At 46.1% G+C, this 20301-nt stretch overlaps 1 protein-coding gene across 1 annotated transcript in view; it reads right to left on the reverse strand.

The window, feature by feature from the left end:
* LOC119385613 (uncharacterized phosphotransferase YvkC) overlaps window positions 1-20301 on the reverse strand; it is a 156698-nt gene that overhangs the window by 63300 nt on the left and 73097 nt on the right. The window contains exons 22-23 of the mRNA XM_049414037.1: window positions 19502-19618; window positions 17977-18135 (exon numbers count right to left, since the gene is read on the reverse strand). Of these exons, the coding sequence (XP_049269994.1) occupies window positions 17977-18135; window positions 19502-19618 (276 nt within the window). The remainder of the gene's footprint in view (window positions 1-17976; window positions 18136-19501; window positions 19619-20301) is intronic.

Here is a 20301-nt window from a genome sequence, read left to right on the forward strand (position 1 = left end):
GAAACAGACGTGTTCAGAGCACCTCTGTGTTTCGGGCACAGTAGGTGTAAAGAAAACGTGGCTAGGTGTAGCTTACTTGTGGACGGGGAATAACTGTAGAGAAAATAATCTGGAGATAGTGAAATGCATAAGCACCGATATTAAAGAATTTGGTCATGATGCCGAAATAATCCTTCTAGGGGACATGAACGCTCACATTCATGACCTTGACGGATATTCAGACACCAATGGCAAGTTATTGCTAGATCTCTGCGAGCAACATAGTCTTGAGATAGTTAACGTGGGGCCTAAGTGTGAGGGGCAGATCACGTGGGAAGTCGGAAACAGGCAATCGAGCATTGATTATTGTCTCATGACAGAAGGAATATGTGACAAACTTAGAGAGATGAGAATAGACGAGGAAGGCATTAACAGCTTGGGTAGTGATCATAAACGCATAATATTACAAATGGGATATAAAACTGAAAATAAGAACATTGAATCAAAGTTTGGCAGCTTGTATCTAAATGACAAACAAATAACAAATATAGCCGCAAGAGTCGAGGAAAAAGTAGACGAACTACCAGGCAAAGACTGGAAGTATTGTGAGCTGCTACATGTAATCACGAAAGAAATGGAAAAAGAGAAGAAAACTATTTGTTGGAAAGGAAAGAGAAAGCCAAAAAGTTGGTGGAACAAAGAAATCCGGGAGGCGATCGAGAAGCGACGTGAGGCATCACGGGAGCACAGACAGGCAAAAAAGGAGAAGCGGCCACAGGACGAAGTCAACCAAATATGGGAAATATATTTAGAGAAAAATCCATTGTGCAGAAATTAGTCGAGGCAAAAATTAAAGGTGAAAGTGAACGCTGGATGACAGAGATTCGCGAAAAGAAGAAGGCCGTGCCTAGGATATTTTGGAGCCACCTAAAAGCGCTAGGTAGGAAGTCTGTCACAACGCAACAACGTTTGGTAGATGAAGGAGGAAATCAATTGGAAGGGCATGAAGCGCTAGGTTACATCCGAAAGATAACAGCCGATTCGTTTAAAAAGGTCACCCAGGGGATTCCCCCGGTGAGTAAAAGTACGCAAAGGAGTGCAACTGACGAAGATGTAGTACTAGAGAATTTCAATTGGAAGAAGGCCGAAGGAAAAATTCCTAAGCGCACTACTCCGGGCTTAGATGGGGTTCCCGTCAGCCTGATTAACGAACTCGGACATAACACTAAAGCACTGCTGAAAGCCGTAGAAAAGTGCTTACAGGAGAGGGAAATACCAGACAGTTAGCGAAAAAGTAGCATATGAACTTAATCTATAAAGGCAGGGGAGAAAAGGATAACATTCGCTCGTATAGACCGCTAACCATTACATCGGTGCTATACAGGTTGGCGATGCGGGCAGTAAAATTGAAAATAGAAGCATGGGTAGAACAAAATGATATTTTGGGAGAACTTCAGAATGGATTTCGAATCGACAGGCGGTCAGACGATAATCTGTTTGTTCTTACCCAGTGTATAGAAGTATCGAAAATAGAAAACAGGCCCTTATACGTAGCTTATCTAGATATCACCGGGGCGTATGACAACGTTAATCAGGAAATTTTGTGGGATATATTGAAAGAAGTGGGCATAGGGGACGACTGTATACAGCTTTTGAGGGAAATATACCGAGAAAACACAGTTTGTATAGAATGGGAAGGAATAAGTAGCAAGGACAGCGTTGAAATTAGCAAGGGGCTGAGACAGGGATGTCCTTTGTCCCCGGTGTTATTCATGCTGTACATGGTGAGCATGGAAAAAGCGCTAGAAGGTAGCGAAATTGGATTTAATTTGTCGCACAAACAGGTCGGCACGATGGTTGAGCAGAAGCTTCCAGGTCTCTTTTATGCTGATGATATTGTCTTATTTGCGGACAGTCAAGATGATATACAGCGACTGGCAGATATATGCGGAAGGGAATGTGAGGCTCTAGGACTAGGATTTAGTGCAACAAAATGTGGATTGATGGTATTCAGTGATCACGACGACCATGCGGTCTTCATACAGGGCCAAAAAATACCGACGGTAAGCGAGTACAAGTACCTCGGAGTATGGGTAAATGAGGGGGATAGATATATGGAGGTACAGGAGAAAGCATCGGTAGCAAAGGGAAAGAGGAATGCTGCAATTATGAAGCACAGAGCTTTATGGGGATACAATAGGTACGAGGTGCTTCGAGGGCTGTGGAAGGGTGTGATGGTCCCAGGGCTTACATTTGGGAACTCAGTGGTGTGCATGAAGTCAGAGGTACAATCACGAATGGATGTAAATCAAAGGACGGTGGGCCGCCTCGCGTTGGGCGCTCACGGGAAGACGACAAATGAGGCTGTAAAGGGTGATATGGGATGAACAGGCTTTGAAGTGAGGGAAGCTCAGAGCAAAATGAGATTCGAAGAGAGGCTGAGGAAAATGAAGAGTAGATGGGCAGAGAAGGTTTTCAGGTATTTGTATAGAAAAAATTACACCATCTCCCGCTAAAGGGGACCATGAGGCGATGCGAAGCCGGAGCACTTGCACGATCGCGTTCCGTTGGCGATCGTTGGGCATGCTACCGACCTCGCGTCGTGGAACGCGAAGAGGGACGCTACGCGCGTCGTATCTTCCATCTAGCCTGGCCGTTAATTCTCACAGGGCGAGCGGGGAACGCGGTCGACAGGCGGGCGAGAGGGGGGCAGCGTAGGAGAGGAGAGAGAAGGGGAGGGGACGCGCATGCGCTCGAGCTCATCGCGGCGTTGCGCAGGAGAGAATTTCGGCATGTCTAGCCCGCGTTTCAGAGGAAGAGTGGAAGGGGGGAGGGGAGAGGGAAAGTGGAGAGGGAAAGTGGAGAGGGGAAGGGGAGAGTGGAAGTGGAGAAGGGGAGAGGGTGAGTGGAGAGCGTATGCGCATGCGCAGTAAGGGTGGTCACGCCGCACACCACCACCACCACCACCACCGGATTGAGCTCCGCCTTAAGATACTTCGCATCTAAAAGCGTTGACACGCAGTGGAGAAAAAGAACTAGGAGGCTCACCAGTAAATATACGGCTAGCAGTGCGGGCGATATGGCAACAAGGAGCATTAAGCGGAAGGTAAGAGAGGCGGAGAGGACTTATTGAATGACAGCGATGGAAAAGAAGCCGGCTCTGAGTTACTACCGAAAGGGAAAAAAACGAAATAAGGAGGGAAAGGTTTTACGATAATTCAAGGGGAAGCGCTTTACTGTTTGAAGCAAGGTAGGGCTGCCTTAGAACGCGTAGTTATAAAGCGAGATTCAGTAACGAAGAAGAACAATGTACATGCTGCGGGGGAACTAAGGAAACGATGGAACATGTACTGATTGAATGTGGCAATATTCACCCAGGTATACTTGTGGGCACGAGTCTACAGGAAGCCTTGGGTTTTAGGGACAACAATGGAAAGCTGAACACGTCCGCGATAGAAATAAGTAAGAGACGGTTAGAGTATTGGCAGAAAAGTAGAGATAAAGTACAAAAATAAATAATGGGGAAAAAAAATAAGGTCATTCTGCCTTAAGAGGCAGAGAGATAGACCGTGGATTTCTAATTTTTTTTGGTATAATAACATAGATTTAATCAATGTAGGTAAGGTCATCATCAATGTGGTAATTAGGCCAGCATGAAACAAGGAAGTTTCTTCCTTTTTTCTTCGAGCATGGTGGCAGACATGTCACCGCCCCGTTATAAAGGGGACGCTCATAGCATCCATCCATCCATCGTGGGCTTTCTCTGCGGCGGAAGCCGCGCCAAAGCGGCGAGCATCTGCTACGCGCGTGATATTTTGGACGCTATTTGCAAAAATTGTGGAAATTTGGGCAACATTTAATACTGCGTCACTGCAACATAATACTGCAGCGACTGATCACACAGAGAGCGCGTTTGGGTGTTCTGAAACGGGGTTTTTGTATATATCCTTGCAGTTGGTTTGTCACCGCATTTGTCCACACTTCCGCGGCTGTTTGAGGAACGCATCCTGCGCGGACATCATCGTGAGAAAAGGCGCTTAGTTTACTTTCGTGTGGAATGACGAACGTAAACTTGCTGCAGGAGAGAATAAACTGGAGATAACCAGGAGAACGTAGCACATGCACGTAGTAACTAGCTCATGCATGCTAACGCGTTTGCACCCTTCATATCCTATCTTTTATTTCGTGCATTCGATTTGTTTTACAAGGCTGCCTCCGGCGCTCTGCTGTTTCAAGCCATTTCATGTGAAGCCGAATGTGTCAGTCGGCGTGGCCGCGGCACCAAAAGTAAAAAATTACTCGCCTAACTCGCGTCTCGTTCACTTGGTATACACGAAAATTGGCACGGAGGGGCACGAATGTACGTATGCCCAACACGACCGATAGGTCATGGCATCATTAACTTTACATGCTTGCCATATGCGTAAGGACTAACAATAATAATATGGTGTATGACGCGCAAACCCGCTTTCGTTAGCCAGAAATAATTCTGACGATGTGTGGTCTGACGATTTGTTTCCGTCAGGTTATAAAAAACGTGGTGGTCACCGATATCGATGTCAACTTGTTAGACTTGCACATACATTTTGAAGAACTGACCGCGTAGGTAAAATGTATGCGAAAAAAATTACATGAGAAACAAAACATGATCCCTTACGCATTCGCCTGAGATGACTCGAAAACGAAAGCCATCTTTTTCGTCAGTCGATGCATTGATCCTCCCTCGCCCCTCTCCGAAAGCTTTCTGCACATAACGTGGTTTCGGACTTCCCACAGGATCGAAGGCATTGCAAGCTTTCTGCACCTCACCTGCTTTTACATTGCCTACATCGGGGGCCGATCACGGAGGCAATGGAAAGCGACCATGTCATGTGATGGCTTGCTTTACCCGTGTGGTCATCTCTTTATATTTATTCAAGAGATGAGCAGACTCGCTATTTAAGTACTCCGGAGCTTCAGCACGAAATTGTGGTGGACGCTATTTTGAGGTCATCAGGAAAAAGCGGGAAATTGCGGTCGGGTGCCCTGTTGCGCGCACTCAACTGCCGCAGAAACAATTGTATTTTATGTAAGTACTCGTCTTTCCGTAAAGTCTCTGAACCGGGCGAACGCTAACCTCCGAGAACCATGAAAATATCTGAAGTTGAGAATGAAAGGAGGTTTGAAACTGTTTTCATTTCGTGGCTTGAAGCAATGCATGCATCTCGCGCGAACGTTTCATAATGACGTTCAGCGATACAATGCAACATGGGATAATATATATATATATATATATATATATATATATATATATATATATATATATATATATATATATATATATATATTCTTACAGTATTTTCGTTCAGGCAGCTTGTATAGCAAGAATGGGGCATTTGCAACTTTGTTTCATGATACCTGGATATTTGTAAAGCGTTTTCTATATTACGCCTATTATGCAAAAACTTGTGGAATAAGGTTAGTTTACCTGGCATTGCTTTTCTTTCAAATGTTTGCGCACGGTGACCCTTGTTGTACGCTACCTCAGAAACAAAAATAAGCCAACAGCATTGCAGTCGTATGGCCATCTCTACTATTTTTTATCTTTTTTTTTGTTTCCCTTGCGTCATCCCGGTGTGCTCCGTACATAATAAAGAACTTGTGGAGGCTAATGAATTGTCAAATAAAGCGGTGTGCATATGGCTAGCAAACCAGTGGCGACTATGAGTGAAAAGCTCGTGAAGTCACTGCGCGCAAGTATTTCAGCTGACTGCGCGTGCAATTTACTTTTTTTATAACTCTTAATTCGTGCATGCGTGATGCTATTGCCCGATTACTCTTGCGAATAGGGTTTTTTTTTTCGTTCTTTGCTTGTGCGTGTCTGTTTTGCGCGTTTTTACACGCACCAACGTTCTCGAACTCTGTGACCGGAACTAGGCCACGCTGATGCCGCTTGACACATGATTTTTTTTGCATTCTGTTGTTGCCCCAGCACTAACACATCGCTTAAAGATGGATAAGCTTCATTCCGCACCGCATTACTTAAGTTAAGTAGACTTCAAGTGCCCTGTGTGGAAACGCGGCGCAAAAAACTACAGCGCGTAGCAGACGCCCCTCGCTTTCCGCGCGCTTCCCGAGCGCGGAAAGCCCACGGGTCCGGCGCAGCAGCGGCGTGGCGCGGGAGTTCACGGCAAAAGGCCCACGCGGGAGCCGGCGCTTTGGACAGTCCCCCTATTCTAGGTCACTCTAGACCACGCCACAACACTCTAACCACGCCCCCACGTCCTGTAGAGGCGCACGCTCATCTCATAAAGGGGCTTTATCATCTCAACGAGTGGGGCGACGCGCGCCGTTCAAGTACCGCGTTCGTTTTCCCTTCGCCGCCGAGCCCTTTCGGCGGCTTCGCCACAGATATAGTCCAGCTCAGCTCGCCTCGCTAGTGTCTGCCGGTCGCCGACGCACGGTGCTTTGAAGGGCGATCGTTTTTATAGCCTCTAAAAAGCATGCAGGAGCATTACGACATCCCGTATTGTTTGACACTTCATCGCAAGCCTGTCGAGGCATCGAAGAAGGCCTGGGTGCTGCGCTTTTGGGTTCAGCAACCGGCGGGAAACGGGCAAAGCCCTCTTTGCTATTCCCAGCGGGAAAAGGATGCCAAGCGACGGGCTTTGCGGCTGCAGAGAATACGGCGCGAAAAAATTATTCCCACGACTGATACCCGCCTTTGTGAGGCAAGCGTTTCATTGAGAATTCGCAAATGTTGTTTCGGGGAATGATTGCATCTCCGCTGCACTAGTGCAGCTTGTTTCGCGTGGTTGCCGCAGAAGGTTCATCCACAATAACATTGCCGGGCAGCTCTTAATTATGTTTGGCGCAAAATTCACGCCTTTGGCTCACATATAACAATCAGCGCGCCATGAATACTGACTGCTACAGATTGGTATTGCGTGACGTAACTGTATGACGAGCATAAATAACAGTGTGTACCATGAAAATAATGACACGCATGTCATGTAAGGCATCATGTACATGCCATGCTCATGGGGCACTCGCGGCCGGTTCGCTGGCTTGATATGCACCAAGATTGGTAGCGCGAGACGTGATTGTATAATTGTGCCTTTTGTGTCAATCCGGCAGATCCCACGTATTGTGGGAATCAATCTAATGCGAACCAGCCAGCAAAGAGCTGCATATATCACCTTGTTCGTCTTTGAGGCAGATGAGGTCATTCATGTCATGACATCTAGTTTACTATATATCACATGTTTGTCATGCATGTATGCATGTGGAATCTGGTACATACAAAGCATGACCTGTAATTTATGTTCGTCACGCACCGATGTCATGCCATACCAAATTTGGTATACCTCCAGTTAACAAAACGGCCGGAAGCGCACAAAGACAGTGTAATGTAAACCATGCTTTACATGTCACGCATGTCATAATTTTCACGTTACCACCTGTCATTCATGTTCGCATACGGTCACCTCGCGCTATACCAATTTTGGTGTATATCAAGCTACCGAACCGGCCGCGAGCGCACCATGAGCGTGGCAAGTAAGTGATGGAAGTCATGATTTTCAAGTTACCACCTGTCACTAACGTTCGTCATACAGAAATTGCGTTAGTAGTATCGCGTTAGTAGGCGTGCGTGCGTGTGTAGGCAAGTGAAAACTGCCGCTATTTTTTTCCTAATCAGTTAGAGAACAACGGTATGCTTCATTCGGGGCTGCAAAAGCGCACGCAATGCGTAAAACATGCGTTACCCGTGAAATCAACACCGCGCCTCCGCAGCTTCGGCCGCGCTGGACCAAATATGGCGGCGAGCAGGACGGTCGTGGTACTTTTCACCGTTCTAGAGTCACTGGAAAAATTTCAGAGTATCGCATCTGTTTTCCGAGCGCCGCCGCCGACGCGAGTGGCTTACTCGCATCGCGTGACCTTTCGCCGCCATATCCCTTCCAAGCGCTTTGGGTGCGCGTTCAATGCAGAGCGTGGCCGGACATTTAGCAGTACCACGGTCCCCAGAAGTACTTCGTCGCTTTTTTAAACGCGTCATGCAGTCAGGGACGTAAGCAGACATTTTTTTTTCGGGGGGGGGGGGGGTGGGGAGGGGGAACGGGCCCGGGCCCGGTGTGCCACCCTCTGGCTACGCCACTGCATGCAAATGCCAGAAGAGACTAGCTCACCATCAAGCGAACGTTACTGGTGAGCTACTCTGGGAATCTCGTTTGCCGTGTGGGAAAAATAATGTCAAAGAGCGCCGTTTACGTGGCTGCATATTTCGCCTGAACGAATTCGCCCCCCCCCCCCCTCGAATAACACTCCTTCCTGCAGTGAACTACACTAACTTTGCTGGAAAAGATCTTATGCGACAGGATACTTCACCTTTTCGGTTCGCTATGGTCAGCGATATTGAAAACTACGTACCTTTCTATTTGCTCGGCTTTCATATCTCGATCTGTTGAACAGATTACGCATGCTATCCGAGTTATAAGCGTGTCACGCACGAGAGCGAAATCGAAGATTTATTAAAATAATAACTGTTTACTGGCATACCTTGAAGGCAATTTTGGCATGATCATTTGGCATTGCACGAAACAGAAGCGTGGAACTCTGTTGATAAACTTGGTATAAGGCCATGTTATCAAGCGTATTTTTAAATTTGTTGAAAAAAAAATGCTGCTAATGCTGTATTGCGCCGAGCGTACCCTTAAAATACTGTATAGTTGGTGAGAAATGGTCAAAGCAAAAAAAAAAAAAAAAGAAATAGCAGATCCCACGCATTGAGGGAGTCGATTTTATGCGAGCCCTAGGTCTATATACATACTGTGTTGCAGTAGCATGCGCTTTAAAAATTCCGGGATGTGCTATTTCTGATCAAAAGAACATAAAGCACCGTGCCGAGGAAGTTTTGATAAGAGTGCATTATGAAAAAAAAGTGCAGCAGTGCAGAAACCGAACCCCAGCTGTTTAAGCGCTGGCGATAACGTTCTCGAGTGCAAAAAAAGAACTGTTTGTCGGAACACAGCAAAATATTTGCAAATTCATTGCAACGTTGGGAATATTAAGGAGACAAGAAATAGGAAATCAAACAATTAAGTAGTGATGTCAATCATTTTTGATGGCCTATTTTCTACGTATCGCAAGATAAGATGCACCTTACCTACCGCACGCCGATTCGCCCGTGCGTTCGGCTGCTGGCGTTCCGAATCAAGACGTCGCGCACAACTTCCAATTACCGTACACACACAACTTCTATTACACATATCAACCAGTTGAACAGCAAGCACGGTGCGCATGCAAGCTATGCGTCAGCGATCAGTCGAAGGACGCAATGTTGAATGTTCTCGATGTTGTTCGATAACGTTCTCGAGTGCAGTAAACCTGGAACACCGACTGCAAAGCTAGCGCAAAGAGTCCAGATTCACCAAATGTCGAAGTAATTGGCATCTCGCACGATGTCACTGCGCTAATGCAACTATGTTTACAGCTCCGGACCTAGCGAACACGTCCGGGCGTGACACGAAAAGAGACCGATGAAGCCATGAAGAGAGTTCGCGAGCACATGGCAACATTCGCCGTACGTTTCATTAGTTACACCGCTAACCGCGCAGTCGATCCATACCTGTTGATGACTCGAAATCCCTTCTAATATCCTCTTGAAGAAACACACACACATAATGCCGTTCTGCCGAGCGTAACACGACACTGAGGCTAAAAGATCGGTCACTTCTCAACACACGCTAGCATCGCGCCGGACGGTCTGGAAGGGACATGGCCGCCGCCACCCAATGTTGCCCGCGTGCAGCCTACCTTTGCGGTACTCTGATTTTCCAGTGACTCTACGCCGTTCGAGCCCTGCGCGCCATCTCGCTAGTGATAACGAAAACACGCTGATGTACTGCGATCTCCGAGTACAGCCACAGGCAAATGGTGTATAAAATAGCACGCCGTTAGTATGTCGAAGAACGTGCCGTCTGTGGCGGTGTCGTTCTGCGCTGGGGATCGAGGGGTCGTAAGTTCAACTCCCGGTGACGGAACTTTTCTTCTAGTTTTTTCTTTGCCATATGTTAGTCTTTGTATTTTAGAACGTCATATCTGTGACGGAAATGCGTCAGTGGAGCCGTGGTGGACCCCGACATAAAACACTTTCGTGTTAAAAGACAACAACACAAAAACAGAATAAATAACTGGTAGGCGTGCATAACGTTTGAAAATACTGAACGAAATTTTTAACCTTCTAGACAGTTGTGTGTTCTGCGTAGATGTTACTGTTGCTATTCGCCTCGTGCGCCACCGATGGCGGCTTTGCGAACGGCGCTCCGATGATGAAAAGGCGGGGATTCGGCTTTTGTCGTCTGCTAGGCTATGGCTAGAACAGCAGCATTTTCGTTATAGTTCGCTCACGTTGCACGGCGTTCCTCGACTACTAGCTGTACTTTCTTGTAAGGACAGTTCTTTAGATGGCTGCTAGCATTGCAGCAGGTTAAGAAACGTTAACATTTAACGTATCTTCTACATACACAGAGCCATCGCGGTCAGGATCATGGCCCCGAGTTCGTAGCGTCACTGACTCGGCTGGATGGCGTTGAATAAGCTTACTTGAAAGCGCGTACGTCCCGCCACGCGAGCTAAAGAGAGTCTACGCTGCTTTGGAAGCGAAGCGCGAGCAATTTTACGGCTTATTCGCAAAACTTAGCGCTATGTAAACAGACTTGAGTTGAACTAAAATTCACACTCCACTCCCAGTTATAGTTATGTGGACTTGTGTACACAAAACGTTTGCCGGCAAAATAAAATGGTTAACTTCATCGACCAGACGGTTATTGCAGACAACTAGCGTAGACTGGGCGAGTTGGATGCATATTAAAACGTGTTACACGTACTATCGGCTCCGAATGAAACGCCAGCAGTGGTGCGCGTGGTACAGTTCGCACCCTTATATCTGAATACGCACCCTTATAGATATAAGTATGCCCATGCGGTTTGCCGCTCGTGCGCCAGATTCATGCTTTAGAATGCGCAGTGCTGCCTAATCGGGTGTGCGTGCCTGTCAATGGTGATGACAAGACGGCGCGCATTATAGAGTTCCTAATGCGTGGGGAACGCGCTCCGCTGTTAGTGTTTCATTTGTCACCGATAGTACAGCATGGTAAACAGTAAGGAAAATTGGCGAATGTGTCCAGGAAGAGGAGAAAGAGAGCTCTTTCCCACCATTCTTTTGGCCCCTTTGGCTGGTCATCGATATTCTTTACCACGCTGTGAAAAGATTGAATATTTTAAGGCGAAATTCCTCATCAAACGCAAAAATTGACCGTTGGCGTCCCGAATCGGCAGCGCCAACACGAGTGATGCAAAAAACCATCACATAATGACGACATATTATGACGTTCTCATGACATCACAAACCGCCAAAATTTGTGATGCCATAACGTCACGTGACATGATGACATCATCACATGACTTTGTCGGTTTGCATTGCCTCCGTGATCGGTGGCTCGATCACGGAGGCAATACAAAACAAGGTGATGCGTGGAAAGCTTGCAATGCCTCCGATCTTGGAGGCAGTGCAAAACGACGTTACGTCTAGACAGTATTCGGAGGGGGGCGGGAAGGAACAATACATCGACCGAAGAAAAAGAAGACGAAGGTGTCTTTCGCCTTCGAGTCATCTTAGGTAAGTGCAGAAGGGACTCTATGAGTCTTTTTAGTACAGTGACCGCATCACGCCCTATCAGGAGTGGACAGTTGAGAGTGAGTTACACTATTTTATTGCAAATACATCTTATTACGTCTTTCGATGCGAAAGGTTTGTATTTATCTACGTTAATTGAATACTCTAATTCTGTTCAGCATACTTTCAAACGACCGTGAGCGAGTCAGCAAACGTTGATTTATTAACGTAGAGACTGAAATATGGTGCAAAAAAAAAAAGAAACTCCGCACAACCTACCAATATTTCATATCACCGTCGTACGCATCCCCTTTGACACGTGTTCTCAGCCTTTTCATTTCTTGTTTAAATTTCAAGTACTTACGAAGCGCTTACACGGCAGCTGCTGAAAACTTGGATTTAATCGAAGGTTGTTGCCTGTAACGACCATTTAATTTATTTGAGTGACATCACACGTCGCCTGTCATGAGCTTAAAACTCCGAATAAAGGAACTGAACCGAAGGAGCAGGATTGGCAACCGAACACGCGCAGCACGCGGTATACGTATACAGTAAAACCTCGGTGATACGAATCTAGCGGTATCGCCAAAAATATTCGTACCATCCGAAATTCGTATCACCAAAAAGTATGGAAAATTAGTATGCGACAAAACAAAGCTGGCGTACATTTTCAACCATTGTTTTTAAGGGCCGCCACAAAGTCACGAACAGCTCTGAATGATTGCCACTAAGTTATTAGACGTCAACGATCATAACTACACTCGTAAATATACCGCCCGTGCGCGCCTTTGTAAGTATTGAACCAGATGTGTTGTGACCCGCGACAGCTATATAGTAGCCCCTTCCAAATCTCACTATGCTTTCTCGCGTGACACCACAGTAGTGCGGCGAAAGTTACTTAAGGACCGCTTCCAAAATTGCAGAACCGCGGTCCTATGCAGGGGCGTAGCCAGGGGGGGGGGGCTTATGGGGCTTCAGCCCCCCCCCCCCCGAAATTTTTCGTGCTCTCATACACCACCAACCAGCGGCGTCACCCGGGTGGTGGGATTTATTGGGCTTCAGCCTGATTATCATTTATTTAATTATTTATCTTTTTATGACCATCAAAATGTTAGCAGAAGCAAGTTTGATATCGGGCTCTACACAGATGGCTCAAAAGTGGATGATGACACAAAAAATCAACTGCTAGCTTCTCCTTGGATTCCTCCGCCATGCTATATGTTTAAGTCTATGAACGATTTTAAGCAGAAACGAATGTTTACGTGGCTTGGCTGGACAGGTACCGATGGCTTAGCTTCTCAGCGCTTCAAGAGGGTGCGTTTTGCCGAGTGTGTGTCCTTTTTAGCAGAAGTGTGATTGGCAAGGGCCAACATGCGCGCACTAAGGCCCTCGTATCCAAGCCATTTCAAAAGTGGAAGCACGCCCTCGAAGTCTTCGGTGCACATGAAGTCACTAAATATCACACTGACGCTCATCTGGTAGCCGATAGTTTTCTTCAAACCTTCTCAGGATGTGTGCCCAGTGTTGTTGATCAGCTGGACCATGGCAGGCAAATTCAAATAAGAGAGATCCGAAGGAAGTTACAGCCTATTGTTGAGACAGTTCTCTTTTGCGGGTGGCAAGGTGTGGCTCTCCGTGGACATAGAGACAGTGGTCCCATGGATTCAAGCACAGCCTCCTCTACAAATACAGCCAACTTCAAAGAGCTGCTTCACATGCGCGCGGATTGTGGCGACACAGATAAAAAAAAAGCATTTGGAAAGTTGCCCCAATAAGGCCTCATATTTTAGTTTATATGCACAAGACCACATTATAGAAATCTCTGCTGCAATCATCAAGGAAAGCCTAGTCGCAAAAGTAAACGCTGCAGGCTGCTTCTCCGTACTTGCTGATGAAACGACGGATGCTGCGGGTATCGAGCAGCTTACTGTTTGTGCAAGGTACCTTAATAAGGATGCGAACGGAATCGAAGAAGTGTTCTTAGGCTTTGTGCCAATTCACGACCAAATGGCCGGGCCTTGGCCGACACCATCATAAGGCTACTTATAGAAATGGGAATTAACATGCAGCATCTCCGTGGTCAAGGCTACGGTGGTGCAAGTTCGATGGCCGACAAAACGAATGGTGTTCAAGCTGCTGTCCGTGAGAAATATCCAGCCGCACTCTATGTACTCACTGCGCGTGTCACTCCCTTTATCTAGTTGTGTGTGCAGCATGCTCCATCACAGACATTCGAAACTGTTTTGGGACTCTGAAGGCGACGTCAGCCTTTTCCCGTAAATCTTCTAGCCGCTCACACGTTTTGCGAAAAGTGATAAGTTTGAGCTGTCCTGAGCCTACAAGGCAGCGCCTTTTGGGACTATGCGAAACGCGCTGGGCCGAGAAGCACGATGCAGTGCTTTCATTTGTGAGCCTCTTTGAGCCGTTCATCGCAGCACTAGAGGAGATTAAGTTTAACGGAAATGGCGAAAGTCGAATGCAGGCAAACAGTCTAATGTTGGCACTCTTTTCACCAGCGTTCCTTGTAAGCCTGCATCTGACGGAACACGTGTTAGCACTGACTTTGCCACTGTCAAAGAAGCTGCAGACGAGGAGTATCGACATGAGCGCTGCCATTGACGACATAGAAGTGATACAGCAGATAATTGAAAGTGACCGCAAGAACACGAATGTTTCTTTCTCAAAAATATTTGCACAAATGCAGGCATTGGCAGAAAAACTGAATGTGGAGATCACCAGCCGTCGAGCCGGTGTCCGGAAGCAAAACCTTGGGAGCAATGCATTCGAAAGTGCGGAAGAATATTTTCGCAGAACCCTGTTCATTCCGTTCATGAACCACGTACTAGCCCAGTTAAACCAACGGTTCGAAAAGCACAGGACACTTCTAAAGGACTTTTCATTAATTGTATCATCCGCAATACCACCAATGCAACATGATCGGGAGAAAGGAGCAGAAAATCTCCTGACCGTTTTTGCGCATGACGTCGAAACGAGGGCTGGTTTTGGAGAACTGCGACTATGGTGGACAAAGTGGGCGAACAAAGCAGCAAACCAGAGCCCCGGTACAGGAACCGATGCCCTCTCTCATTGCGACAGCAGGTTCTGTGCGAATGTGTACAAGCTACTCCGGATTCTAGTCACCCTTCCAGTGACCACTGCCAGCGCAGAGGGAACGTTTTCAAGCATGAGGTTACTTAAGAACTACTTACGCTCCACGATGTCTGAGGAACGCATGGTTGGCCAGGCACTTCTGTACGCCCACAGAAATGTCGACATCAGCGTGTCGGAAGTCATTGACCGCTTCGCTAAGCTTCCTCACCGGGTCAACGTTGTCCCTTGATACCGAGCAGGACAAAAATCAGCGCAAACGAAAGGAAAATACACTACTGTTCCAGAGTTCAGGTCAATGAGCCCGTAATTCTGACGCAATATTATTGTTCACCACCTTTTAAAGCCGTGAGGATTTTGTACCTTTTAGCAGTTAACACTGTGACCTAATATAAACATAAGAATACGGGCATCAGGTGGACATTACCAGCCAATCGACAGCTTCACCTTGTTCACTGAGGGGTCGGCATACGCGGCGTTACCAAACAAATTCAACTATTGGGAAGCCGTACTAACAGCATTGTTTGTTACTTTCATTTGTCGTTTTTGTTCTTCATTGCTTTTTGAACTAGAAGCGGCAACCTTCCTTTAAATTGAGTGCACAATAGTGGTTCGCACTTTTAAAACAGTTTTGAAGTAGTTTCTTTCGTTATTTCTGCGCTCTTCCTTTATAGTTCTGTTTACATGGTGCGTCCGAGACAGCAGCTTGGCCCAAGGACATATCAGTTGGCCATTAGGTATAGTGATCATTGCTTAGTTCCGTTTATTGATTGCATATTTAAATGTACATTTGTGAAGTTTTGCGTAAGCATACTGCGCACTGTTTCCGGTGACTTATATTTTGCCCGTATTCGAGGTGTACATTCCCATTCTTGCTTTTCCCTGGCCGCATCATTTGTGCAAAAAGATGAACATTTTGCGTAAACAATCTGCATTAAAATCCTGGTTATTTCGTGGACTTCATTTTTTTGTTATCAGGCACCTCTTCAGTTCAAAGCTGATGCAGTTCCGAAGTTTACGTGATATTTGCCGTACCTGTTACACACACACACAAACACAAATATTGAAAAGATTGAAGACAGTTATTCCTGGAAAGATTTTGCGGAACCAGATTCATTGTTTCAGATTATTCCCGCTACTCGAGCGTCTCCGCCCTCAAATCCCAGTTCAATCTTTCTACCCTCGCTCTTCGTCGTCGTATTGCCTTTTTCACAGATTCTTTTATTCAACCCCGCTTGACAACCACCTCATCCTGCCGGTCCATCGAGGTCATCGCACAAGTCATCCAAATGCTGTGATTCTGCCATGTGCCCACACCACCTCATTTCAGCAGCCCTTCTTTTTGCGCACCACCCGAGACTGGAATGACCTTCCGAACGAAGCAGCAGTCATCCGCGATTTTGCGCGCTTCAAAAATGCCATCCAGGAAGCAGACTCAACCACATCCTAACATACACCTTCATCGATACCGCCATTTTATGACGCCCACCCCTCATGTAAAGTCCCATATGGGACCTTTGAGGATATAATAAATAAATAAATAAATAAATAAATAAATAAATAAATAAATAAATAAATAAATAAATAAATAAATAAATAAATATTATTCATATACTTAGTCGTTCTAAAAATTCAATGAGGAGGTCGCGCTGCAACGTGAGCCCCCCCCCCCCCCCCCTCCCCGAACAAAATTCATGGCTACGCCACTGGTCCTATGTTATTATTTTCTTATTGCGGTGGTGTTGGGGATGTTTTTCGAGAGATCCTCGAAGTGTTTTTCGGGTGTTTTTCGAGAGATCCTTTTTTCGGCCCATGTCTGCCTTTCATAGGATGTCTTATGCACGAGGACATCGCTTGCATCCAAGATTCGTGCACACAATCTCGGAAGCTACGACGCGTCACTGAAGGTTTATTGTGACCACTGTGTAAGAAAAGTATTTTTCTTACTCCGTGATTCTGACGAATTGGCCGCGCGGCGCGCATGCCCGCGTTTGCGCTTCTGCGCCCGCACGTGCTTGGCGCGTATTCCGCGACCGCGCGGACAGCACCTCTTCGTACCTACGCTGTAGCTTACGTTCGTATCAAACGTCGCGGGGTGAAAATCTGTTCGCAACAACCGTACTCCATTACATTGCAGGCCAATGGGCCTTGGCCGGGACCAAAGAAAAATTCGTATCACCCCGAAATTCGTATGAACCATGATCGTATCACCGAGGTTTCACTGTATTGCGCTTTAACGCAGACACGGTAGCCGAAGCCCGAACACTTAAGTCAGTGATCGAAAATGGACCGGAAAGTCTTTTGGAGTGCGTCACGGCCATAGAACAGTCGCGAAAAGAAATCGTCGCCATGCCTGCAGATGTACACATTGATGGCAAGGAGACGACACCAGGAGCAATCGAGACTGAACGTGCTCTTGACGGCAACTCTGCTCGATCGCGCTGGGCATTTTGCTTGAACATTGAGTACAAATTGCTTTATGAACTTTCCCACTAATGTTTCAACAGCTCGAGCAAGAGAGACTGGCCGGTAGCGTCGAGCAGCCTTCACGTAGCGAGCGCGCACGCGAAGAGCGGTACCCGAGTCCCCTCTTCTGACGTCAGACGCGAGAGGGCGCCACTCAAAGATCTCAAGGCGAATATGGTAAAAGCCAAAGGCTAACGGCGCAGACTACGCAGACAAAGAGGAACTAGCACAACGGACGACGTGCTGACTTGAAACTTAAGATTGCTGCAGATATGCACGAGAAAATATAAAGAGAACATGACGCAAGGGAACATAAAACCAACTAAAATAGCAAACGTTACAAAAAAAAAAGAATATGTATCTGATGAAAGCCTACATCACTTGTGCTGGTCACATGCATGGGACAAATAATGAAGCTCTTTTCTTCCTCAAAACATCACCGTGAGCATGCTCCCACAATCCGTACCCAAAGTGATGATCCCCGCTGCCCCAACTATCTGATACTTTATATTCTTATCTTAAATCATGTTGTTTTCTTCGATCCCACGGCACGCTACTTTCCTACAGCAATTCCTCATAGACATTTTTAGTTTGTAAACGTATATATAGGTACACACATGCTCGTATAACGAGATCAGGAGACCCCCCCCCCCCCCGCCTTCGCACCCCTGATCACCGTAAATAATATCCTGACCACGCCCTTGAACCACAGCGTCCTCCTTGTAACACTCATTTCCGTTTACAAGGGTGACATATAGACTGCTCACCTCTGCCAAGTAGTACAGATGCATAGGAAGCTTCCACATGTCCGGCTTTTTGACTCGTTTCACGGCATCCTTCACATCATCGCTTGTGTCACGTCCGAGTATGTTGTGCAAGAATGCTCCTTCCATGACACCCGCGTCCGATCCGGCCCTACGCTGTCCCTGAAATGTGATGAACTTATTACAGCCTGTTCGTTCTCATACGAGGCTGGGAGCATAATTCGTGAAAGTGTGCGACAGTGACTATCTCACGATAACCGGTAATTTATACCAGATTAATAGATTGGAAGCCTTCTAAGAGTTCTTGAAATATACCCGCCCCCTACGTGAGTGGGACGGTGGCTATCGCTCCCCAATTACATCACGTTGCTTTGAATCATGAGAGGGACACTAGCGAGAAACATGATTTTACTCTCATTAGTAAATTACCCTTACACAATATCAGGAATCCCACCCTTAGCACAAAAATATTATTGGTAAGCCCGCAAACGTACAAAAAGAAAAAAGAAAGCAGGAAGCAACGCCACCTTCAAGCCCACGCACCAAGTCACCTTAATGTCGTTAATTTTGAATGCGTCATCTAGAGCACTCACAATTTCTTATCGGTGAAAATGAATTACATCGTGTTCTTTGTAAGGATGCCAGAAACTTCACAATGCAATCGATCATATCGACTTCTCTGGTGTCCCAACAACACGTTTTGATCCAAATAACAAAATACAGTATGGCTGTGCTGTTATTTTTCATGGGAATCATTTATGAAGCCAGTTCAAAGGAAGACAAGGGCAAGACGTTCGTTGAATAGCTCAACACTAAGCACACACATTTAAGAACATTGACGAGACCCTCCTGTGACCACCTTAGCTGACAAAAATGACGCTAATACTGTGACAAAATCGTTCAAGTCACCAAATGCCAAGGCGGAAGTGGGGCACCTTTTACAAGGTGATCTGGTTCCACTACAAAATCCTTCGGCATTGTCAAGCGATGAAATTCTTTCTACATAGCAAGTATCTTGCACGCATTTTGGGTGCATGCGCAATTTCGTCAGAAATACTCTTGAATGAGCGGTTTTCTTTCTGGAGAAACATACGAAAATGCGAAGCGGAGCTAAAGGCCATTAGGCCTGACAGGGTTTCAACTGAGTAACGTGCTCAACTTTCCATAAAGCATCACACCAAAATTCACCAGTTCTTTTTAGCTAATGCAAAAGAAATCCCGGGCGAAATAACTTTACGGTTGATTGAGCTAAATTAAGTTCACTTTGAATTCACTTTAATTTTCACTACTTATTGTTTAGCATCCTTACATCTGTATTTGACGTTACGAGAATTGGTACAATTCGTGTTCATGAAGCCGTCGGAGGTCAGAAGTTTTGACCAATCAGCCATATAAGGTTATCGCCCAGACAACATTGCAATATCTTGAACGAACAAATAAGGAAGCATATATAGTGACATATGACAATGCACGTTTAGATATTCTTACGGAGATGATTCCTTCTGGAATATAACCATTATATACTCACATCAGACAACCACAAGAAGAAGTTGTAGCGATGCATGGGAATAGATGCGGGAACGTACTGCGTCCGGTCAGGGTTGAAAGCATGTGAAAACCGCATCTCATCTTCCTGGAAGGAAACCTAAAGCTTAGCCTTTCTTTATAGAAAAATGGTTCAGCAAGTCAGTATACAGACTCAGGTGCATTTGAGATCGCCCGAGAAGTGCTCAAAGGACGCCGTCGGCGTACTTTCTCCTAAGAAATTGTTAAGCATCTTTAAAAATACATGGTAAGTACATGTATGAAGACAAGACAGCTCTGCCGCAAGTCTATCGTTTCATGAAATACACGTCACCGCACTAAATTAGAGCGTTACGCGACAAATCAGCGGCACTAACGCTACATTCCAAGCATATGCGAGCGTGAAAACGCAATGGCCAAAATTTTATGCGCTGCGAGACCCGGAAACAGTTGGACCAAAAAAGATGCATTGTACCTAATGAAGTGCAATTTAATAATGATTTGCATTCAATCATTCATAAGCCCGAGTGTCGCCTCTTTTTGGCACCCATCACCTGCGCAAGCCAATCAACAAGTCTCGTCGGCCGTTTTGTTTGAGCCATTTCCTAATACCGCACTACTTACTAAGTAGCTGCGGATCGAGGTTTACTTTTTTTTTTAACACAAATGCGTTTTAATCTGGAATATTCCAAGACTTCACTGACGTATTTCCGTCACGAATATGACATTGGCAAAATAGACACCAACGGATGACAAAGAAAACTAGAATAAAAAGTTCCATCGCCGGGAATCGAATCCACCACC

This window comes from Rhipicephalus sanguineus, chromosome 3 (genome assembly GCF_013339695.2).
Source record: "Rhipicephalus sanguineus isolate Rsan-2018 chromosome 3, BIME_Rsan_1.4, whole genome shotgun sequence".
Taxonomy (NCBI): domain Eukaryota; kingdom Metazoa; phylum Arthropoda; class Arachnida; order Ixodida; family Ixodidae; genus Rhipicephalus; species Rhipicephalus sanguineus.